This window comes from Charadrius vociferus, unplaced genomic scaffold (assembly GCF_000708025.1).
Source record: "Charadrius vociferus isolate BGI_N301 unplaced genomic scaffold, ASM70802v2 scaffold110, whole genome shotgun sequence".
Taxonomy (NCBI): Eukaryota; Metazoa; Chordata; class Aves; order Charadriiformes; family Charadriidae; genus Charadrius; species Charadrius vociferus.
Window position 1 is genome coordinate 2,061,952 of NW_009646761.1, and position 24,832 is coordinate 2,086,783.

Below are 24,832 nucleotides of genomic sequence, written 5' to 3' on the forward strand. Positions count from 1 at the left end.
TTGACTTGAAACAGAGAGGACTGGTAAAGTGGGAGGCAAGGGGTGGGGGGTGTCACAGAGATTGGGGTTTCCATCCCCAATTACCTGCTGGCTGCTACGCTGCTGAATTACACTGAAAGCACTGAATGGTGCCATTATATTCCTTTTCAAAAGTTGTGGGCTATGAAATTCAATCTGAGGTATTTTTAATGAGTGTTCTGAGCCCCAGTTGCAGCTCTTCCCAAGAAACAAGGAGCACAGTGTGCTGCTAAATAGCGCCGAGGCCGGGGGTTAAACTCATTCAGTTTTTTGCTCACAGGGAGGGAAAGTAATATCAACATTTATTTGACAGGTCTATACTTGCTTCCAGAGTTGAGCTTCAGTAAAACAGCTTTCCATACAGAAAATGTCCTGAAAAATGAGGTTCTATCAGCTTGGCATCAAGCTCCCATCTAGTTTCTGAAAAGAAGTCTTGCGGTGTGTTTGCTGCAGCCAGTGCCCACAGTGCAGACACTGGGTTTGTGCTGTGGGCATCCCCGCGCTGCAGGAGGCTGCGCCCGTACCCATCACACACATCTCTGTGGGCAGAGGCTCGTGACGGAGGTGCAATTCATGCCACGTGGGGACAACTGCCCAGTCACATGCCCTGGCTATCAATTGAACATAGATAATTCAGAGGTAATCTTTGTCAGAGAGGTGCCTGCTGGCATCCCTGGGTCTCCGCTAAGGGTTTTGGTGTCATGGTTGGGATGGCTTTGGGGTCACTAAAATTCCCTTTTTGCACCTCTCAGCGAGACATAGCTTTTCAGGGAAACTTTTCTAGCATGCACCTGGTTTTAGAAAAGCCATGTAGCACAAATGTGGTGTTGTCTTCCATTTTTCTTAGGTGCTGATTTGCGAAATAGTTTATTTCAGGTCATGAGGAAAGCAGTGCTTTATGCATCTGCCCTGCAACTTGCTCCAAGATCCGAAATTCATGACAGGCTGGCTCTGGTTCTTGCAAGTCATCACCATTCAGTGTAAAGGCTCCGAAGCTGGAATATGTCGTGCAGACGATACTCTTCAGAAAGGAAAATAGTCTCTTCCAGCAATGGATGTTTGCCTTGCTAATGGGATAAAGAACAGCCACAAACCACTCTTTAGTTTTGCTAGTAAAATTAGGCAGGGATGACTCAGCATTTGCAGGAGCTAATTTAGGGAGTAAGATGACATATTTTTAGTAAGTTTTCTCATTGTTCTTTTAGCGCCTCGTTTTTCTTGTCCACGCTGTGCATTTGAAATGATGTTCAAGGAAAGTAATTTTGTTTTAGTAACAGTGGCTCTGGCAAGAGTCTCCTGCTGGAAGTCTCCAAGAACTGAATGGTTGGTGTGCAAAATATTGCAGCTTTAAGCAGTTACTTAAAAGCCTGGCTCTGCCACCACTGCTTTCCCACAAATATTTTACACCTATCTGAAGGAAGCTAGTAGTAATGGTTGTACTCCAAGAAACAAGGTTTGCGGGGTTTTTTCAGGAGGACTTATTAGGTTGTGCAGAGATCTGTTGTTGCAGTTTGATGGTTTGGGGTTTTAGGGTTTTTTGGGAGTTGCTGAGATCAGCATTTGCATTTCACATGAAGGCATGCGTTGTCCCCACCGGGACAATTTCTTAGAGGATTGTTAGGCAGGCAACAATGAAGTTCTTCAGCTGAATTCATTAGCAGAGGGGATCAGAGCATCCCTTTTTAAATTGATAAAGTGATTTTTAGGTGCATATGTGTCAAATGTAGGGGGTTTTAAATCAGTACAGAAAAGTTAAGGCAAGGTCAGTTGTACTTTCTAACTGAGAGTTAGATGTCAGCTAGTTAAAATGCTGTAAATACAGCTAGAGGAACCAGTGAACCGGGAAACTAATCACAAAGTGTTTTGTTTAATGGTTTTCACCATGAACAACATTTTGTAATAAACAGATGTGTACTTAGACTACAGTGACCAAAGGCTGAATGTTTTTTCGTCTGTAGGTTTTGTGGTGTTTAGCTGATGAGAAGTTCCAGATTTCCTTTGGCATTGATGACAGTGTGATGGATGTGCAAAATAAATTCTCCTGTGGGATTTTGTCCCAACAGCTACCTGAGGAGGAAATTCTCCGGGCTACAAGAATCTGCCACTTTCTTCCCCTTTCTTCTTTACAAAGGGCTTCACGAGCTTTGTGGTGGTTGCTGCTGGCCCTGCAGTAACAAACTCCTTGTCAATTAGAAATCAGAGTAACTTAAAGGTGGAAATAAAATTGGTATTAATATCAGTTTGCATTTGTAAACACTGTAAAGAAATCAGATGATTGGATCGTTACACCTGAAAATGACAGGTTGGTCTATGGTGTGAAAGGCTCAATTCTGAAAGTGCACAGCCCATCTCTTCTTTTTTATTTCCCCACTTGCACATTGACATGGCATATGTAATACAGTGTGGGTGGTATTTGCCCATTAAGTTATAAAGCTGTGATTTTATGAGCCAAGTGAAAAGAGACCAAGCACAGCCTCCAACTCCAGTAGCTTTACTGTACGTATGGAGATGTACAGTTGCCTGAGGATTTACAGTAGCTGAATTTTGTATTAGTCTGACTCTGCTGTAAGAAGTTATTTAAACAAGCACTACTGAAAATACCCTTATCAAAATAACTTACATTAGCTTTCCAAGATAATATTTTTCTTTTTCCTTCCACACTATTTAACTATTAAAGAGGATTATTTAGTTATTTCTTCTCCTGATAAGTATTTCATTTTCACCTGAATTTTACTGTTAGCTATTTCTAGTAAAGTTGATTTTGGGCACTGAAAGAGAGTTTAAAGTCTAGTTAGAGCAATCCTTCTGCTTTTGCCTGTTTTAGAAAATATTTTGACATAAGCCAGTTTGTCATGATCAGAAATCCAAGAGCATGGATACAATAACAAATCTGTGTGTGTTCAAATGTAGAAAATTGCAAGTTTCTTTTGAAGAAAGTACTGGAAATGCAAGTGAATGAAATGGTTATTAAAATTCTTCTCTTTGTATTTTTGCCTCAATAATTGTTTGCTGTGTTAATTTTTGGTTAGCAATCACATACGTAAAATAACCATTTTTGAAGTCATCTTGTTTGACATAGCTGATAGGTGGGAGAAAAAAAGTGTAACTTTGCTGCTGCATTTTTTCTTTTTAATGGGCAGGTATTTGGAGTAAAACACACCTGAAATAAAAAGCACCCTATCTTAAAATCACACTGTTTAAAAAAGATGCCAGAACCAGCAAAACTGACTGAAGTGTCAAACTGTACGTCAGAGACTATGGAAGGCAAGCACTGCTATTGAAGGGAATGCAGCTTATGCGGTGAGCATAAAGTGGGGAAGCAGTCCACTAAAATCTTGAAAGAGAGGAACGCTAAATAGTCTTATTGTACACACACGCCAGATGATCAATCGCCTGTTTTTAAGGCAGTATAAGAGACTTACTCTGTTACTGCATTTGGCCTCGATCCTACCTTTGATGGTATGTGCGCAGTCTGTGCAAAAGCCTGTGGGATACGTGCCAGGAGTGGAGCCTTCAACTGCATTCAAATGGAAAATATCTTAAAAGTAATGAAGTGTCTTTAGGTTATCGGGAAAATTTGCCTCTTCTACACCCTTCCTCCAAATGGGGTGGATACCTTGTGGCTGTAGGTACAGAGTTGGGATCTGCATACTTAGAAGTAGTGGTGGGAGTGTGTGGCTGCTCTGTTTAAAGATGTCACTACTTCTTTTTGTTTTGACCTGGTGTGTAGGGGTGACAAATCACGCTTCTTCCAATGCTTCCGAACTACCCAGCCTAAGCTGAACAGCAAAGTAAAAACTAGTAAGCCTGGGTGTAAGAGCTATCTTTATGGTCTAAAGCTATTTTTATAGTCATCTAATCCTTCCTACAGGATTAACACCTACACTTTGAAAGGGAGGAGAGGAGAAAAAGGGCAGAGGATCTCCAAGTGTCTTGGCAGTGTTAGGTCCAGAGCAACAACACTCAGGACAGTACTTATTGCTTTTACTCCCACCCTTTGAGCAATAGACTTTGGCTAAATATGAATTATGCATTTAATTTTACACCAGAAAGGAGAACTGTTTAAAATATGAAATTTGTCTTCGGATGCTGACAGCATTGTTCTCCTGTGAGTAGTTTTCAAACCTCCTTTGAAGTATAAATTTCTGGCAGGGTTATTTGTTTAAGAACCCTGTTGCTCAATCTCATCTTTGAGGTTATTTTTATACTATTTGCTTATCATGAACACTTGTTTGTTGTTTTTTTTTTTTTCCTTTTCAGAGCTGTAGATACATACATAACTTTTAACAGCTTTGAATAACTGAGAAAAATTCCTGGTGTTAAGAGTGTGGGGTTGTTATTTTTGGTATTGATTATGACTGTTTATGACTTCAGAAATAGTAATGAAAATACTGGGTGAAGTTTTCACTATCATTTCAATGCAGTTTTTAAACTGGAGTTTAAAAATTATTTGGGAATCGGACTGATCTGAAGTACAAGAGGTTTTCAAGGTGATTTCTCGCAAAAGAACAAATACAATTTTAAACTTTGTACAATGCAATATTTAAGTATTTGTAAAATATTTAGCTTGACCAAATTGTCACATTCCATTTTTTGAGCACTCAAAATGTGACAGGAACAAAGCATTAGTGGAAGAAATGTCTGCCTTTATATTGTGGTAGGTGTGAATGATGAATGTACTTTTTTCTTTTAGATTAATGTAAAGGAGTTATTTTCTGTCCTTATCAGCTGTTACAAAAGCACAAGTAAGTGTAATTTAAAAAAAACACCAACAACAAAACAAACAAAAACACAGCAAACTTTTTTTCTGATCCATTTGTAGCAGTTTTGAGGAAGAAAAAGAAAACAGAATAGTATCTGCTGACACATGAAGCTGTTTGACCAAAACATTGATGGGACTTAGATTTTTCAGATGTTTCAAAGAAAGTGCTTATTTTATTGGGGTTTTTAACCTGGTATTACTGCTCAACAATGTAAAAACAATCAAACAAACTTTCAATTAAAGATTTGTTCAATCTGAGATTTGAGATTAGCTGTCTAGACAGATAAAAAATGGTAAAATCAGTATTTGATCCTAAACAGACGCTTCTTTTCTTTTTTGGTAGATGGTTAGTGAAATAATTGCCAAATTAACTTGGAGGTGGGGGACTGTGTCCAAACCCACTTATTTTAAAGTCCTGGATATTGCTATGCACCTTCTTTTTAAAAAAAAACCAAAACACCTGTATTGCAATCTGTGCCAAAGAATGGTCTAAACAAGTATATAGAGGGAGGTTTTTTTTAATGATTGGTAATCTCTAGAACATTAAAGAATCGTTGAACCTATTAAAATATTCACCACTGGAAGATCATAAGCAACGTACTGTGCTGGATTTTGGTGGGAGTAGAAGGAGATTGAATTGAGTAGGACTGAGATAATGAGCAGACAGCAAATATTGAATGCACAGTGCATAAAGCAGGCTACTTTGGGTACCTTCATAGCTTGCAGCTAAATGTGGTGATGCACATTATTCATAATTTAGAACTTAGTGGCCTGACGTTCCCTGAAAATGCAAAGTGACTTTTCAAATGTGATTTCACAGAACTAAATGAAAGGCCAGTTCAAAATGCATTAAGCAATAAGGATGTGTACGTGGAAATCAGTGAGCTTCTTTTCACCGCAATAAATTTATAACATTTTGGTGTTACTAAATACCACCTCAAGAGAATAATAGTAATTCCCTACTCCCAGTACATCTGGGATTCACCTCATCTAAAATGAACCCTGTAACACAAGTGTTTGGGCTCCTTGTCATCGAAAGTAAAAGAGTACAACTGGATTGCTAAGGAAAAAAATCACTGCCAGCGTGCTCAGATGGCAGTTTTGGGGTAGGAGGAACTACCCTTGGAGCTGCAGTATTTCTTCATTGATTATACAAGAATCTGGCTGTCAACAAAAACAGGAGCAGGGGACTGCTGCTCACTGAAGCTGCTTCCCAGCTCCCGGGTGTTGCATGGGACCTTCCACCAGTGTACCGTACTCTTTCCTTTCCCTCGCTACCTTATGGTGTGGCATCTGTGGTAGCGAATGATCTGGAGGTATAGTCTTGCCACCAGCCTTCATCGTGGCAGCTTCCACACCAATGTCCCACTTGCATGCCTGGTTCTCCTCCTTTTATCTTCACCTTCAGGGCAGTTTTTTCCCTCCCTGGTGCGCGCTCTCATTCAATGATGCTCAGGGAGAGCAGGAGACAGGTCTCCTGGCTCTCCTTTCCCATGTCCTCCATGTTTGGCCATGTTGATGACCTTTCCTCATCCTAGTGTATGAGGCTTTCATGATGGTCATGTAGCGGGCCTGTGCTTTCTCACTGTGGCAGGGAAAGGCCCTCCTATAGCATAGGCTGTAGTGCAGCCTTTCCCCACCCTGCAACCGTACATGCATGCGTAGCTATTTTGGGGGGCTCATGGGCCCCCATGGGTCAGACCTGTGCCAGCATTGAGCAGGGAGAGTGTTCAAGCTGTGGCTCGTGGGACGTGGGTGTAGCTGTGGGGCAGGAGCTGGCGGAGCTTGCCTTGTGCTCACTGTCAGAGGCATGGCAGCAGGGCCACGCTTGATGGTTGGAAAATGTCTTCCAAGTTCTGGGGAAATTTTGTGTTGTCCCATAAGCCTTGTAACCACGTTCAAGTCAGACGTGACTGTTGGCTACAGATGATGTCATCGGTGTGGCGCACTCATTCCTGAATGCTTCCTCTGTCAGCTCGTGTTTGCTGTGACCTGAGTGACTGCTGGTTTGCTTCCATACCCAGCGGACTGAAATATTAATTTATTGTGTTTAAATTTTTTAGTAGGGATGTCATGGAACTTCACTGAATCAACATCTCTGTGAGACTGGAAAGTTCCTGCTTTTGTGGATGTTGTACTACTTCTTCTGGTCCTGCAAGACCAGAGTGTCATCAGGCTCTAAATCTCAGCAGATTTTATATGCACAGTATTTCCTTTGAATAAACTGTCAGATTTTATTTTGAGGTAGACTGATCAAAGCTAAGATGAGTTCTGAATAATAATCTCATTTACTAATACTTGAGTAAGAAGCATTTCATGTTACCAAGGCACACTCCAGAGAAAATGCCAAGTGACATAAATGCTACAAGAATGCCATTTCATCGTCTAAATGCATGTAAGAAAAAAAAAAACTTTAGGTAGTGAAAACCCTCAGCAGGTTTTAATCAGATGCTTTTACTCATGGTGTGAGATCAGACAGGTTTGCTCTCCTCAGCTAACCTTGGGTGGTGTGGTAACGCAGGTGGGCACTCTGTTTTTTTTCCTGTTGGTCAAAAAATCTCCATGCTCCCAGAGTCACCTGTTTTTTCTTGGCAGGAACGATGGGGTTTGGTCTTTGTCAGACACGTGTCCATTGGGTACTTTAGTAAGACATATATATACATATACAGAGGCACTCTTCCATTTTTTCTGGTTGTACACAAGGATGAAAGCAAGTATCCTCTGCCTCTTGCTCTGCAGATGGCTGTTAAACCTGTCCTTCCATTCTCGTGGCCCCAGCCAAACTGAGGAGGCCTGAGACTACTCTGGGAACTGGAGCATTTGCCCGAAGTTTCTAAATCATTTGTAGGTGTATTTTCAGAGCAGTAAACTAATATCGTTATTATGCTAGACCCAAAGTCTTTCTATTGCCTGCAACAAAATGCGCTTACTGGGAAGCTCTTTCATTAAGAGACAATATATGTTTGGATGTGCCTATGTATGGCGATAGATGGAGTGGAAAACGTGGGAAGCTTTTTGTTAGAACTGACACACGAGGCGTGATGGCCGGTGCAGGCTGCGCAGTGATCGTCAGGGCTGCTTTTGGTTTAATGAAGCTGGAGAACATGAAGTGAGTGCATTCAAATTTGTTTGCACTTGAGATTTATTTTGGATGGCATCACACCAGTGTTGTGCCTAGAAAAATAGATGTCTTTTTTTTTCCTTGCCCTCTGTGTATCCTCTTATCTGGCATTTTGGTATGAATTATTTTAGTTATTGCAAGGTTGGCTATGAAGTTTTAAATGCTCAGTACTTCTATATGCAATTGTTCTTGATGTGTTTTCTGACAATATTAATGAGGCTAATTTTTTTCTGTCGCTAACATCAACAAACAGTTAATAAAATAATCCAAGTGGACATTGCTTCCTGGTGGCATAGATCTGTTACAGGCACTGGGAGTATGTTGGGCAAAAACCCGCTCAGCAAGTTCTTGGGGAGGCGAGCTTGGCTTTCCCCTTCTTTCAAGACCAGCCATCGCTGAAGGGTTCGGTCGTTGTGTCCTGCATCACCAGGGTGACAGCACCGCTGTGGTGGCACATATATCTTGTGTCTTCCCTAGAAAAACATTATCCTTTTGATTTCTCTGGTGTAAGCCTCGCGACTGGCTATTTACTTTTCGCAATTCGTATGAGACAATGTTAAATATAATTGCCTTTGGAAAGATTCTTTGTACCTAGGGCTGTGGCTGAAAACCAGGTATTGCCCAAGGTGGGGAAAAAACTGGGGATTTGTTTTTTGGTATCCCTGTGAAACAGAGACCAAATTCCGCGGTGACACATCTGGGAGAAGGTAGGATTGCGGAGCTGCCCATCAGCAAGTAGCCTGTTGGTATGGGCACCGCCTGGAGATGACAGGACCTGGGCTCAGGCTCAGGTTTGAGCCAGGAGGGCCAGACTACCCGCCTCTAATGGTTTTCTTTTCTTCACTTGGTTACTGCTGTTTTATTTTGCTCTAGTAATTATTTACTGGGCGGATGAGAAAAGGGCCAATCTGTAGGTTGAGTGCAAGGGCACTTGTCTGGGGTGTGATGGGTCTCTTGTAACTGGAGTTTGTGCAGTTTGATGGGTTGTTATTTGTTCTGAAGTGAGTGGAGATCAGTGTTTCAGAGCCTCTCGAGTTAAAACAGGTGCGTTTGTCCAAGGAACAAAAATATTTGATTTCGGTGATTGCCCTTTTTATACAGAAACAGTGTTTTTTGCTGAAGACTTGCTGGTGAGCTGTAATTTACAGTATTTGCTGCCTGTGTGGATTTAACTGGCGTGCTGATGAGAAGAATCCTTACAATCAGCAAAGCGGTGGGCTCTGGGAGGTAATATTGGGCTAGAACATCTGGTCTTTATAGAAGGAAGAGTTTCTGTGCGTGGAAGGAAACGCTTGCTCTTGACTCCTCCGAATCACTCAACTGTGTTAGGGTGGCACAGATGGGCCTGGACCAGCCTGGGTGCCTCACAGCAGGAGGCTTGGGATAAGCCCATATGAGGTCAGAACCCAGGACTTGAGCCTGTTGCGTATCAGGCGGTCTCCAGCAAACCCTCAGACGCTTGTGTTTTGTATGACAGGTCTGTCACTGAACATTTTGGTTTCCCTATGTGGTATGCAGATGTACATAGCACCACCTGACATGGCTTGAAGGGCCGTAGGAGGAAATAGCTATCTTGTGACATTCACAGTAGAAATTGGCCTTGGCAGACATAAGAAAACTCTATCCCAAGTTCCCCACTTCTACCTCTTCTATTTCATGGTATTTTTCCCTCAAAAATAAAAATGCACTAAAGATGGATTCTGAGCTGCCATCCATGGACGGACGGATATTTTCTGTAGCTTTAAAACCAGTGCAATTATTGTCAATTGCCCTGTGGGTATGGTTGGAATATCCACTGATTTTGTAAACTGTTTTGACAGTGTTGTTTGTTGGACAATTTCTTAGCATAGTAATTTTTCTGCCACTAATTAAAAGCATCTTTGTAACCCTAGGCTTTCTTTTCCTCTTACAGCAAAGAGCTCCAGGGAAAGTTCTGCATGATGCTGTTTGCAACCACCTGAACCTTGTTGAAGGCGACTATTTTGGCCTTGAGTTTCCAGATCATAAAAAGATGATGGTATGTAACAGGATTAATTTTCAGCTGATTTTCATCTACATACACGCTGTTACTTTCTCCTCCTGCTCCTTACTTACAAGTTATGTTTGATCCTCAATCTCCAAAAGAAAAAAAGGACTCTCTTTAAAAAATGTTCTTGCCTGCTTGAAGAAATGTTTTTAAAACCTGATTACTCCTGTCAGATTTCATCTGTGTTGAAAGTAGCAGCCAATTCACACACAAGTTGGAAAAGCATTTTATCTTTATCAGTTGCAGTAGAGAAGCCAAAGGCTGGACTGTTGCAGAGTCTCAACTCTGATTTTACAGTCCTGCTTAATTTGCAGTGCGGGAGTAGTAAAATCTTTCTCTGCAGACAGAGAAGATGCAATGATTGTGACATAGTTCCATGAAAAACATTGTGGGGCAAGAAAATAGATAGATAAAATATAATGAGGTTAATAAAAAAGAAATCAAGAACAAAAAAACTAATAAATTGATTAAAGTCCTGTCTGGGGAGCAGTGTGGCACAGACAGGTGTCCTGGTCCTGACACTTTGGACTCAGAACAGCTGCCAGCAACCTTCAGGCATTGCACTAATACTTCTAGGGTAGAAGCAGTATCATGTAGCAGAGAAAGCCAAAGGCTAATGACTTCTCAGTCTCTAATGACTTTCTTTCTGAAGTTTAATTTACTTTAGAGTTACTGTGTGACTTACTAGCATGTGTCCTAGTTACCTGGATTGTTTGACCAGTACATTCTGGTGTACACTGGATTTCTTGCCTGTTCAGTGAATTCTGCACCAATAGCCTGGCTGACCTAAAGGAGATGACTTTGGGCAATTAGAAAAAAAAAACGTATTTTCTGTCCATCTATATAAAATTTCTGTAAGGAGCAATATTTCTTAACAAAAGAAACAAAAGAGGATTTATCTGCTGCTGCAGTAATCTGTTGTCATGCCTTAGTGCAGGCTTACATAGACACTAAAACAGAACACTAGTGGTCATAATGTTTTAGGCTAACTGTAATTGAAGAGGAAATTTTAAAAAATGGATAGCAATCTTTAAAAGTGATCTGCTTCACAGTTTGCTCCTGGATTTACAGGAAGCAGTTTACTAGAAAGTTTCATATTCTGCCAGATATCCTTGGCCAATGCTTTAGGTGACTTGAGAGCTTAACATAACTCTTCAGAACAGTGCAACTGTACAGTACTATTACAACAGAGGGTCCATGTAGCCATGTTAATAATGACAAACAGACATTCCTGGTGTATGTATGTAAAGCTGAAAGAAATCCTAATGCCTTGTGTATATACAGTTGCTTTATAGTTTTCTAGAAAATAGAGAAGGTCATTTGATCGACCTTTTCGACTTCACAGGTCATTAAGTTTCAAATAGATGACCCTCTGTTTTGCTCAGAGACCTGAAGTAAACTAAAAGTTTTCAGTCTTTTGAAAACAAAACGGTTTATTTGCTTGAGGCAGAACACAGGAGAGACTGAGGGGCTGCCAGTGCCTGAGACCCTGGTAGTGGCAGGAACTGATTGGCTGGAAATATGTCCAGACAATCACAGTGCGGGGGGAGGCAGGGCTCTGATGAAGAGGAAAGTGGAGAAAACCCCCTAAGGCTGTTGCCTGTTTGACCTGAAGGAAAATGCCTCCGTGCATTGAGCATGGTACCTCACCCCTACTCTTGCAAAAGGAAATATGAGCCACGTATCTGAGAGCACCAGTCCGTGTTCCTGCTGGTTTGCTTCTGAAAAAGGGGAAGATCCCCCAATCTTGCCCACATCTAGTCAGCTGTGCCCTAAGAATGGTGAGATTCAGTGGAAGTAATGCCTTCAACCACCTAAAAGCAATTCACAGAAACTCTGAAGCAGGAGATTTGATTATGAATCGTTTCAATGTGGAGCAGCACTCTGAGAGTAATATTTACACTTACATTGCAGAAACCAGTTTATGTCATACAGTTGAGGTGAATGTTCCTGTGGGGTTTAAAACTTTCTGAGCTTCATAATGGCCATAATGTAGAGCTCAAGCATTATGCAAATAAAAAAATAAATCACAGTTAATGGTGTGTCTGAGAAATAAAACACACATTCATATAAACATATAAAACATGACGTTCATATCATTTGAAGAGAATGACTTGCTTTTCCAATGTAGAGTGCAATGTAAAAGGAAAAATAAATATTTAGAATGTATTTGTTTGGATGTAATCAAATGTAGGTGAAGTCATATATTCACAGTTCAGCTGTGTTTCAATGTACATGGCTCCAGACCTCGTATCTGACATATGGACAGTTGTATGTCAAGGTGGCAGCTGTATATGCTCAAGCATGCTGTGCATGTAGCAGAAAAGATCTGCATGGGAGGTGAACATGGAGGGTCTGAGGGCTTCACTTACTGCTGGGACAAGGAGAAGCGAGGCACTGTTGCCAAGCCTGAGGCTTCACGGAGTTTCATCACACTTGATGTCTGCCCCAATTCTCCAGCTGCTGAAATCCAGTCACTCGCCAAATGCCAGACTTTGTTTAAAAGATAAATGATCTAGCCTTTGTAATTCTGGGGAAAATTGAAAACATCTTAACTGATTCCTCACTCTATTTTTCATTTCCAGTTTATAAACCAGTCTCGGATTGGCTGTGTTTAGATACAGGGTGGGAGTTGCGTGATGCGTAAGGTTTGATTGCCCAGGTTTGGTGATAGTGGTAAGGTCTTCGCTTTGACCCACCTTCCTCCCTACACACATTCAATACACACATTTCTAGTATCCAGCAGTCTGGTCAAGGGTGTTGTAACTTGCTTGTAGGATGATTGAGAAAGTGGAAAAATGAATGACGCACTTCTGTGCTCACGCTGTATCATACACTCTCACTGGAGGGAGAGAGAGATTTTTTGTGTGTGTGTCAAGTAAAACACATTACTCCCATGTTCTTGTAAACTGACTGTTTCATATTCAAGTTTGGGTTTTTTTCCCACTAAACTTGGCAAAGTGCTTGACCTTCGTTGCAGATTATGTTCGTGCCAGCTTTCTGAAACAAAACAGTTTTAAGTTACTGAAATGCCAAAAAGTGTCAAAACCAGTTTAACGTGTGCTAAACACTGTATTCCTGTTCTTGGATAACCAAGTTTCTTTAGCCCTTCAGAAAAAAAGACTTTCATAGGCTGAGAAACATAAAAAAAAATTCCATTGAGAAACATTGGTGGGTATGAATGGGCAAGAATGTGAGGTCTTTGCTAATTGGAAGCACTCATATTAGTAATGATGAAAATAGCAAACAGCATTGGAGCAGCTAAAGCAGCAATACAGGCCTGTTCCTGTCTGGCTTCTCAGGTGATTTTCTAAAATGGATATTTTGAGGATGTTTCAGTCTCTGCATAATCTAAAATTATTAAAGGTCAAAGATGTGTTCATTTCAGTACATATTCTTTTTCTAGAGGAAGACTTGGTTAATTTGTTTTTTAATGGCTTTAACCTTTGTGGTGGTTGTAGGCTGTTCCTCCACAAATTCCAGACGTCTCCAAGAGAGGCTCCGTGCAATTTAGTGAGATAACAAAATACTAATCTTGGGCACAGTTAGTTACCGGCTGAGGACTGTGAGCTGTCTCACTTCTCCAGGCCCTGCAAGTTGTCTGGCTTTTACCTTCTGCGTGATTGTCCCTCGGCTTTCCAAAACATTTTGCCCAGGCCCTTCTGACTGAGACTGCAGGACGGGGGTTTAGGCTCCGAAAACTGTATTTCCACACACTGCTGCTCTTTTGAGAGCCGAACGGAAGATCCACACCCCATCCTGAAAAATGGGGTGTTAAAGACCAGATGAAAGTAAGTTATATGCAGAAGTTACACTGCCCCCAGTTAAGAAAGCCTAGGCTTGAACTTCCCAGGTCTTCAGAAAAGAGAAAATATTACACAGCTATAAAGTGATCTTCCTCCTGCCCGCGCTTTGCACTGTGTCTGCCTCACGGCCTTGACCTGCAAGGACATTCCTCCCCCAGGTGGTGGTCGTGGGATGGAGACTCCTTTATCTCCGTGGGGCCACCCAAGAGAGCTCACAGTGGGACTCCTGTTGGGTCCCCAAAACCAGGAGGTTGCCACCTTCTCCTTTCTCCATTTGCACAGCATTCCCAGCTCAAAGGCAAGCACCAGCCTCTTCAGTTGCCTTTCTGGAGATTAATTCGGGTGAGGACCACAACAACAGCGTAGGACCGTCTTTTTCTGAACTCCTTATTTCAGTTGTTCTTTCCACAAAATGAATGGTTCCTAACCGAACGTGCTGTGATTGTTGGTATCTGAGACAACTGAGGGGGACATTTCCTCACTGTTTCTCAGCTCTCTGAATCTGTACTGCTTCAAAAGCTGTGCCATGGTGACAACCCGTTAACAGTGCTGTTTCCTGAGCATCTTCCAGAGTTTTGGGGAGGGAAACCACCACATACGGTTAGGGAGAGCATGATGACCGCCCTGGAAAAACTAAAGTAACAGGTAATCTAAGTAGTGCAATGAGAAATGCTCCTTTGCAAGCAGTTCAGAGATGGTAACACCACCTTCTTTTGTTTTCAGGTGTGGCTTGATCTTTTGAAGCCTGTTATGAAACAGATTAGAAGTAAGTACTTCCTTGCTGTCATTTATTTTGTGAGTCTGAGAGTACTTCAATAAATGAGGACTCTGTCAATTGGGATCTTTATCTTCTCAACTTTCTTCGCTGAATTTTGTTTGGATTATTTTTTATTTCTGGTCTGTCAAGATGTACTGCGTGTGCTGTGAAATTATGTCACACGAACATATGAAGGGGCTGACACAGTAGGAGACAGAGGTTTAGTCAGTCACTGGAATAGGAGGTGATGGCAATGGAGGAAACGGTTTTGTAGAGAAAAAAAGCACGCAGTAAAAGAAGGATTAAAGGAAGAACACATTGCCAAAAGGTAGCGGTAATCAGGATAAAAGAAAAAGAACAGGAAGAGGTTATTGCTGGGAAGGAGCTAGCAAATATGTTGGAGCTCTCTGGGACTGCTGCAAAACTTGGAACTGTCTGAGACCAAGAGGAGGAAACAGTTGAATTAGGGACATCAGGGAAAGTTATGGTGGGTGGCAGGAGCCGAAAGGAATTTTGTAAATAGTCATCAGCTCTGGGAAGAGTAGAAGTGAACAGGAAAGGTTTTGGTGATTTTCTTTCTCTGTCAAATATCAGCAGAGTTCTTAATTTATTGAGCTTTGCCATTGAGATTAAGTTTTTCTAGGTGCCTCTCTGGTCATATTAGTTGGAGTGTGTGCTCTGGCATCTCTTCATCTCACGAGAGAGAGATGCATCGCTCCTTTTGTCACTGGTCATACTTGTAAGAGTCAGAACAAATGTGCTGCTGTTGAAACAGAAATAGTAATTTGCTAGTGAACTTGAAAAATAGAGTATTTTAGCTCCATTCTTTTCTGAAGCAAGGAAAATAGACACACATAATATAATTTATTGGATCAACTGATGTAATTACTAAAACCAGACTCGGTTTTGGCAAAGTATTCCTCCAAGTTACCGCTGTCTTTTATTGTGTGTAAATTTTATTGTGCAATCTCTAAATAACCCAAATACTGTCAGAGGATGAAAGGTTAGCATGTATGTATGCACTTCGGGTTCCATGAGTCATCCCTTGTACATCATTCTGCGTAACAAAATTTGGCCAGCATGTTACTGATGCTCACTAACTTCCTTTGACATTTCCCCTAGGACCGAAGCACGTTGTTGTAAAATTTGTGGTAAAATTTTTCCCACCTGACCATGCTCAGCTGCAGGAGGAACTGACAAGGTTAGTAGCTGCATGACTTTTTTTTATATTTTATTAAATCACTGGTGGACAGAGGGCAGAACATGGAATTTGAGATGATTGGGTGAGGATCGATGCCTGCCTTTTACTATTAGCTCGATGTTATTTGCCCCGACCTTGAACGTACCTGGAGAATAGGTCCTGTTGTAGTCTGTGCTGAGAGGTTCTGCAAAGTGCAGGAGTCCTTTGCCCCCTTGGATTTGGGGCCCTGGGAGAGCTTTGCTTACCCCAAGAGAAGGCAGTTCAGCAGCAGAGTTCTCCAGCCCCCTTTGGCGGTGGTGTTGGAAGGGACCTGACTAAGGCATGTGTTGGTGCCCTGGAGCACTCCTCTGCTGAGGGATGTGTGCGACTCTGCACCCACGTTTGGGTGAGAGTTGTTTTGCATCAATTGCCCGGTTGTAGCAGGTAGGGGACCCTGTTCATACAGCCAGTGCAAACGACAAAGGTTTACATGGGTGGGAGTGTGACTTCACAGATGAAGAAATGGAAAGGAGAGGGAGTAAAATGAAAAGTAAAATGAAGGCAGAGAAAGATACACACATATGCAGAAAGAGTATCTTAAAGGTGTTTATATTCAGTGCATTTCAAAAACTTCATTTAAGCTCTGAATTTCACATTGCATTTGGCATAGAGAGCCATAGTTCTCTGTGAGTAAATATGTAAATGAAGCACTTATTAAGGATCTTCTCCATTAGCAGGTCCTTCCTGTATGTTCAGAAACATTTTGTTGCAATATTTCTTCACTGAAACTTTTCAACTCTTTCTGATCTACAGTGTTGCTATTTTTAATTACATGTTTCCATTCTAATTCAATGTTTTCACTATTAGTTTTTATTTTCAACCTTGCCACAAGATGAAGGCCTCTTTTACAAAGAGTTCTTGTGTCCTTATCACCTGCTTTGTAAAGAACAAGTCCTCCTTTGTGATACTCTGTGTTTATCTCTGTCTCATTTTATTTTGATAATAGAGCAATGGAATGAAAAAAAAAAAAAAGAAATGATTTATATCTCTTGCTGGCCTGGACAGAGAAAAGTAGAAAAGTGGGGTAGGAAGAAGGAATATTTACTTGAAAGACTTAGTAAAACAATAAAGGGATGAATGAAAACTCACAACGTGAGTTTCCAAATAGATATTCTGTGTATCAGTTGCTTAATACGTGAACTGTAAATTGATTTTTGGTGATCTCTTTCTGCACCTGGAGATGTGTCTCTGAATCCTAATGATTTTTTTTTTTTTGTTAGATTTTAAATGTGCATGCTAGGGAATTTGAATATATGTACACAACAGTGTGTAGGATGTGAAAGCATATCCACAGGGAACAGCTTCATCACGTGCAGAAGCAGAGAATACAACACTTTTGTGCTATATTCTTCTACTAGGGTAAAATTTGTATGGGTAAGCAGATGTCTGCAGGTTTCAAAAGGACGTTATTTAGATCTGCTATATTGTTTCATGTACTGTGTATATTTCCCTACTCCTTAAATCAGCTTGCCCTTTTCATTTAATTTACCTGTATCTCCCAACTGAGAAATTTACTGTTCAAGTGAGAGCTTTTCACTGAACCTAATAAAAACTATTGAGATCCTAGTATGAGTTCTCCAAAGGAGCTGCGGTCTTTGGAAGGCTTTTTAAGGTGTCTAACCAATCCAGGTTTCCTGCTAGGTTGTATTTTTTCTAGGGAAGAATTTGATGCTGAGTAGAACTAAGCAGTTTCAATTCCTGTTGAAGATAGAAGGAATTTAAATGTTGAAATAATGTTGACCTGTGATGTCGCTGCACTTAAACTGTCTGTGTAGAGTTGCCCTGTGTGCCCTATGGCTGAGATGGGTTGGAAGAGAATATGTTAAAAATGGCTGTTGCACACGTGGTGCGGGTAATGGGGCCACAAAAGTATCAGAGCTAGCTAGAGTTGTTCAATCGAGATCTTGCTCCTCATTTCTAGGTGAGTGCCAAGGCGAAAGTTTAGAGTTTTCCTTGTGTTCTACAAGAACTAACTGATAACTTCAAATCACTGGTTAATCTGGCATTTCTTCATAGTTGCAAGCAGCTTCGTTATCTAGTTCTGCTTGCTGTGCGGTTGCTGAGCACTTAATAGCTGTCACATTTGCTTCCACTGTCATATTGCTTCCAGATCTCATTGCTCTGGTTCCGAGGGAGGGAGGGAGAGAGAAAAAGAGATATCTTGGTTCTGCAAAGTAGCCACCATGTAAGACTCTAATGGCTGTAATACAGTATCTATTATGTTGTATTTAGCCTCTAAACTTAGGAAATTCACATCGCTTCTGTAGATTCCAAAAAGTGAAAGGAACATGGAGTCAAAAACAGAGTTGGCGTTACTTTCCCCTCTTTCCTTCGTGCTTTGTGTGATTCTGTTCACTTTTATTTTGCAGGTACCTATTTGCATTGCAAGTGAAGCAAGACCTGGCACAGGGAAGGCTAACCTGTAATGATACCAGCACTGCTCTCTTAATCTCGCACATAGTACAGTGTAAGTTCCTTTTTTTCTTCTTTCTAGGAGGATAAACAGGATGACTGGTTGGACATGCTTTGCTGGGTTACCTGTTACTATCTGCTGTAGGCACAGGTTTAAGCCATATGGACCATTTATTGTGTTTCTGTATAATGGCATTCAAATACAGATAATTTACTCTTTCAAATAAAGATGAGCTCCTGGACACTCTATTTGTATTTTTAAAGCACTGTATTCAATAGTCTGCCTGGGATCATTCAAAAAGCAAACTTCACAGTCACTGGCAAACAGGTTGAATTCTTCTGAATTCCTGTTTTGTTATACTTTGTATCATGTCAGCAGAGCATTCAAATTCCTGGAGATCTGTATGCTGTCTAGAGAATGTAGTAAATAAACATGCTTAGAATGCCAGACTAAATCACAGTCCTAAGAGGAAACTGATAGGGAAGAAAAAAACAGCAACAGATTTTAAGCTTTTTTTTTTTAATTGCAAAGTATGCATAATAAGACTGTTCAGTAGAATCATACATTAACTTTGTTCATCACATCAAAGCTTCTTCTAGCTTCCAGATCACTTGAAAGGCACCGTATATTTTCCTTTTCAAAAATTTATGGATACTCATCTTGAGAATAACATTAGGTAAAACAACTTAGTAGCATGTTTAATGGTTGCAATAGACCGTTGTTTTGAATGGTCATTGTACAATTCAGTATTGCGTATTTCCACTGAAAGGCTGTTGTATGGGAATTGCAGTCAATAAAGACATTCAGAAGCTCTTTAGTGACGAATAGATAAATCTCATGATCCTTTGTCATAGCCTGTTTGAGTGTAAGGGCGGTTTCTCATCAATTGCTGTTGGAAAGACAGGTATTGCATGGGTTTCTGTTTGCCATCGTCATCGCTGCACAGTGTGACTGAGTAGCAATAAGAAGCTGTACAACAGCCTCTGTGAAATTCTGTATTCCTCATACCTTTTTAAAACTGAGTATTTTTGCAGCACATGCTTAAAAAAAAATATAAATCCTTGGCTAGTGAGCTTTCTGTGTCTTTTAGTTTTTCCCATTACAGTGTCCAGCGTGCCGACAGTAATTCTTTCCTCAGTTAAGCTAGTTCTAACTTTCCTTCATCTCAGGAAGAAAAAGTCTTTATCATTTGGGGGAAATTCAGTATCATTTGTTACACTGCATGTAACAAAGGAGGGTGAGCTTTCCTACTAAATGTCTGTGTACCAAAGAAAGATGTTGGGGAGAGGACACCCTAATGCATGTGTGTCTCTTCATTTGAGGTATAGCTTCATGATCATCTTCTCTTGAGCTCTCATACTTTATATGTTGTTTTCCTTATGATTTCTACTTAGATCCTATTTCGTGTCTTACTCATCTCTTATTATTAAGTTCTTCACTGAACCATCTACAGCTCTGGTGTCTGAAGTGCTCAAAGTGCAACTGCTAACTTGTTTTCCTATAGCAACATCATAAGAGGATAAAATAGAGGATGTCCTTTCACCTTTACAGGCTGTCCCTTTCCCTTCTCTCCAGAGTCAAACTCAAATTTAATTTAGTGTTTTTTCAAAATTTCTCCATTATCCACTGGGCCATTCCCCCTGACAAACTGATACAGCCCAGCAAGAAGCATTCATTTCAAAGTGTGCAAAAATGGCAAATCACCACCATTGCTCTTATGTTGCTCAGATGCATTATACTGTTGAATTAAATAATTTTCTTCAGTTGCTGGAAATGATCATGATGCATTTGAAATTGTTCTAGCTCTTTGTCCCCTTCAGCTGTGAGCTTGAGGTGCAACGTGATTCTGAACTGGGATTTTAGGCATCAAGTAGTACTCTCCTTATGGGGAGAGTAAGGTAAGATACTTCCATACTGAAAACTGGAATTTTTCCATCGTGTCAGAAGGAGAGAGGTGAGAGATTCATCATGCAGAAGTGAGACAATATTCGCAGAATCTGAACTGCCATTTTGGGCAGAGGGATGTTGTACCTCACGGTGCACCTGCAGTGCTGCTTCCCCTTGCCATCTCCTGACTGCAAGCTAGACCTTTTTTTTTTTTTGCTGTTAATCATTTTTTCCCCTCTCCCTTTTTTGTGTAACAGTATTTGCTAGAAACCTCTGCTAGAAGTTTGAGACTCATTTATTTATCTGTCTTGTGTCTCATGAACATTTTTCAGTAAAAATTTTCTCTGATAAGAGTCTATAGCTGTATTTTACCCACGTGGCTGTCCTTTGTGTTTATTTTCTCTCTGGCTTACTGTTCAGTAGCTACAAAAATATTACATATTTCTCTGCAACAAAATAAAACTAGACAGCTGATAAGAGTAATGATATCAAAGCGGAAAGATTGAGAATGCAGGAGGTTAGGTATTGTATGTCTTATCGATGCTGTGTCTACGAGCAGTTTCCGTGGGGCGTATCTGATTCCAGGAGGCCCTTATATTATGTATGCAAGCTTATGTCAATGTTTTAAACTGCTATTTATATGAAATCATAATATAACAGCAAATAGGCTTCTGTTAAATTAGCATGTATATTACAGAATGAAATTTATATTTGAAACATTCTATTTAAAAATACCTTAAAAGCATTGTAGAAGGTGTTAGAAGTGAGACGACACTTTGATACCACAAATAATGCAGTAAAGGTAGTGTGTGAAGTAAGATGATGGACTGATTAAAGGAAAAGATCTGAAATATGAAGTGTTAGACATATCAGAAGTCCTAATGCAGACAGAATACAGTGTGGTGTAGTGCAATTGCAAGATAAGAGAAAAGGGAGTATCAGTGGAAGTCAGTCTTTGGCTAAAACACATGAGAAGATTTTAAGGAAGAGTTATATGTGAGGCTGAGAATATTCAAAATATAACTCCCTCTCATTCTAGAGAGAGTGCTACTAGAAGGGCATTTAAAGTGGAAAAGGAGGGCTAAGGAGAGAAGGAAAAGCTGTTGAGTACAAGGTCAGAGAGAACAAAAAGAGAAGTAGCTTGAAAGCCAGGAGGACAATTGATAATGGATTTGCAGTTGACAAATGCAGAGAACATTATAGAAATCATGTAGAGGTGAAATAAGAGTCTTCTGTGCTCTTGGCTCTGAAGAAAGCCCTACAGAAGGTGGTTTAAGTCCATCCATGCAGAAGGACATGCAGGGTATGAACTGCATGTTACAGAATCAAGGCCCACGTTATTTGAGGCGTTGCAAATCTAGGTGGCCTAGTGGCTTCATTAAATAAGAGAAACTTGCCTTGCATTTGAGTTAGGGTTAAAAACGGACCCTAAAGATTTGTGACACTGGGGTAAGTAAAACTGGAGTGAGGGAGCTGCTTGAGATGGGGGCAAAAGGGACATTTTACAAAGGAGAATTCTCAAAGATTCTGTAATACTTTTACTGTCTCAAGGAATAGTTCACAGCAGAAGGGATAAGGGAGGGAGTGGGAATCAGTCTCAGTTATCAAGTCTTTTCCGCCTCTGATCTCCAAAGTATAAAAAATCATCATGTGGCTGCAGGCAATTTGGGTTGAGGGGTTACTGCTCTGTCATTCACAGATGCTTTGGTCCTCATCTTCCCTGCCTACACCAGGTTATTGCTACTCCTCCACATTTGCAGGTACATCTGATCCCACACAAACTTTTGTCAGAAATAACCTGCAGTGTTTTAAACATCATCTGAAACCTTTCTTTTTTCTAAACCATCTTATTTTGGACAGAGCTGAGGATGAGGCAAGGATCTGAGCTTGGGGTCTGTGACATCCTAGGTCAACTGTGCGACAGTGTGCTGACTGCAACCTGGATTTAATTTGAGGGCACTGCATTTTAATTTCCCTGACATTTTTAGAGTAGCAGCCTTTGTTGTAGCATTGTTGCCATTATTCCAGCAGGTTTGCAGGTAGAGGCTGCTACGCTATTCAGTGACAAAGCTAACAGCGAGATTTTCAGAAGCATTCCAAGAATAGCAGGCAACAAGATAGTAATCTGGCAACCACACATAGATTGCCTGCCCCACCCCACACGCCCCCCACAAAAACAAACCCCCCCCCCCCCCCCCCCAAAAAAAAAAGGAAATCTCACTGAATGGGCTGCAAAATGGAAGGTGGGTGTGACATACTGTTGCACACACGCTATTGAATAACTGCAGCAGATGGGAGCAACTTTGAGGAGGAGGGAGACAGAATGTGTCTCAAACTGCTGCAAAATTAGAGGAAGACAAATGTTTCATAACCCCATGAGGTGGAATACATGCCTGCATTCAAACAAGCAAACAAAACCATCTTTTTTCAATTTTTCCCCCGAAGATTACAGTGAGGGGTGTGGGCCTGGGAAGGAAGCTTGTGCTTGCTGCTCCAGGGAAAGGCACCTGAGCGATGGATGAGTTCTGCTGAATTAGTGCCATCCTCCCGTTACCATCTGCCCCCTCATCCTGCACACAAGTCAAGGGAGCACTGTGGTGGCTTCATTCGCTCTGTTGGCATCCAACAGCTACTTACTTGGTTAGGGTGGATGGGAAGAATCCTTGCGCCGCTTCTCACATATCGGATACTAACACAGAGGAGAAGGGGGGAATATGTGGCAGATACCATAGTGGGAATCTGAATTATAAAACCGTGACACAGCTTGCAAGAAACTACATTTGCTTCTCTGCCCTCTTCCAGCTGTCTGCGCCTTTTGGATTGCCTGAATAATTCAGATTTAATACAATGTTTTAATAGACTTTTCTTAAAATTCCCTGTAGCTGAGATTGGGGATTTTGATGAAACCATAGATCGTGAACACTTAGCGAAGAACAAGTATATACCTCAGCAAGAAGCACTAGAAGACAAAATCATGGAATTTCACCGTAGTCACATGTAAGACTTTTTTATTCTTGTTATGGGCTGCCTTTTCTTTTAGAGTAGTTCTAACTGTAAATATATGCTAGGTCATAAGTACAAAAGAGATTTGGACCTCTGACTTTCTCAAAGGTTACTTCTCAAAAAACATGCAGTGAATTTCCTGAAGGTTACTCCTGCCTTTCTCCCGTCATCATAACAAGATGTTTAAAGAGCAATTGATTTTGATATTCATTCAAGCATGCCATTATTTTAGAGTCTGTTTCATACAAAATGCTTCATTGCTGATTTTGTGCATGCAGGTATGATTGCAAATGATGACTGATCAGTCAGGCACTTCTGACAGCAGTCTTTGATTTCAAGGACATTGAATATTGCTTTTTCACGTTTCCATGCTGTACTTAGAGATGGGTGAAGAGGGGCTTTAATGATAGTTTTAGGAAAAGCATAAAGTGGTTGCAGAATTAGGGATTTGGGGGAATAGGATTCAAGATGATGATGCAAACAGGTATCCGAAGGCCTGGAGAAAAGACTAATAGTAAGAAGATTTCAAAGAATTACAGATAAGTCATAAAAAGGTATTTTTTGGCTGTCAAGAATGCTTCAAGGCTTGAACAATTTAGTTTTGAGCTACATTGAATTAGATATGAGTGGTAGGGAGTTCTATAGCAGTAATAATCAAAACATTTGGATAATTTCATCGTGATTAACTTAGTGCTTATCGATTCCCAACATTTATGTTAATGTTTTCATGTCTTCTGTTTTACTTCATTTTGGTATTGCATTCACTTTTACAATGAACAATGTCATTACACACTTCTGTTTACTTTTTTTTTTTAATATAGCATGTTTTTCCAATGGAAAATAAAAAGAGAGGTAGTGAATTCTGTTAAAGTTAATGGTTCAAAATCTAGCTGTATCAGGTGTCTCAGAATTGGAGTAGTCAAAATTTCTAATGGATCGTAAAAGCTGTGGATTCTTTGGTATTGGTTTAGACTAAGATAAAGTTGTTGTTCCAGCTGATATAAATCTGGGGACATAGATAAACCATACTGATATGATACCTCTGACAGGTTTCAGTCTGTTTGATGAAATGTCTCTTTGTTCTCTGAAGGGCCTGCTGATCTCTATTAAAAGGTGTGAAGAATTAGTGTGTCTTCTCTGTTTTCTTTCTCAAGGGGACAGACACCAGCAGAGTCTGACTTCCAGCTTTTGGAGATTGCTCGTCGTCTGGAGATGTATGGAATACGCTTGCATCCAGCCAAGGACAGGGAAGGGACAAAAATCAACCTGGCTGTTGCCAACACAGGCATTCTGGTGTTTCAGGTTAGAGCGGCTCAGAACATAACTTTGTAAAGCAGAGAGATTTCTTACAGCAATAAGAATTCAAGACCTCAACCATGTCTAAAAGAATTCGGTTGAGAACATTCAGGAACTTCCAAATTTTTTCTAACAGTGACCTTAAACCTTTTATAGCTGCATTAGGTCCTTCACTTCCAGGGACTCTTACCCTGTTTGCATGCACAGGGTAGAACTCCATCTGCAGCCACAATGTGCTGTTCAAGATGCAAACTGATCCACAGCTCACAATTCGCAAGTCGGTCATGCTGACACCTCCTACATATAGGAGCAGGTAGGTCTTGCAGGCATGGTGCATACTAAATGGGTGTAAAGCAGGGACAAATAAAACAGCAGACAACTGGAGCACACGGAGAAGGATGTAAGAAGTGAATGTAAGCTCTCTGTAGCATTACTTTGTCAGAGTTTTTACAATTTTCTTGATCAGCCTTCGCCATTCTACCTTTGCTGAATCCATGAATCTT

The 24,832-nt window shown here is 40.7% G+C and overlaps 1 protein-coding gene across 2 annotated transcripts in view; it reads left to right on the plus strand.

Annotated features, from left to right (window-relative positions):
- Positions 1-24,832, plus strand: part of FARP1 (FERM, RhoGEF (ARHGEF) and pleckstrin domain protein 1 (chondrocyte-derived)) — a 168,844-nt gene that overhangs the window by 88,507 nt on the left and 55,505 nt on the right. For both annotated transcript variants that reach the window (XM_009891776.1, XM_009891784.1), the window contains exons 2-7: positions 9,814-9,918; positions 14,457-14,499; positions 15,613-15,691; positions 18,100-18,197; positions 22,913-23,027; positions 24,188-24,335. In XM_009891776.1, the coding sequence (XP_009890078.1) occupies positions 9,814-9,918; positions 14,457-14,499; positions 15,613-15,691; positions 18,100-18,197; positions 22,913-23,027; positions 24,188-24,335 (588 nt within the window). The remainder of the gene's footprint in view (positions 1-9,813; positions 9,919-14,456; positions 14,500-15,612; positions 15,692-18,099; positions 18,198-22,912; positions 23,028-24,187; positions 24,336-24,832) is intronic.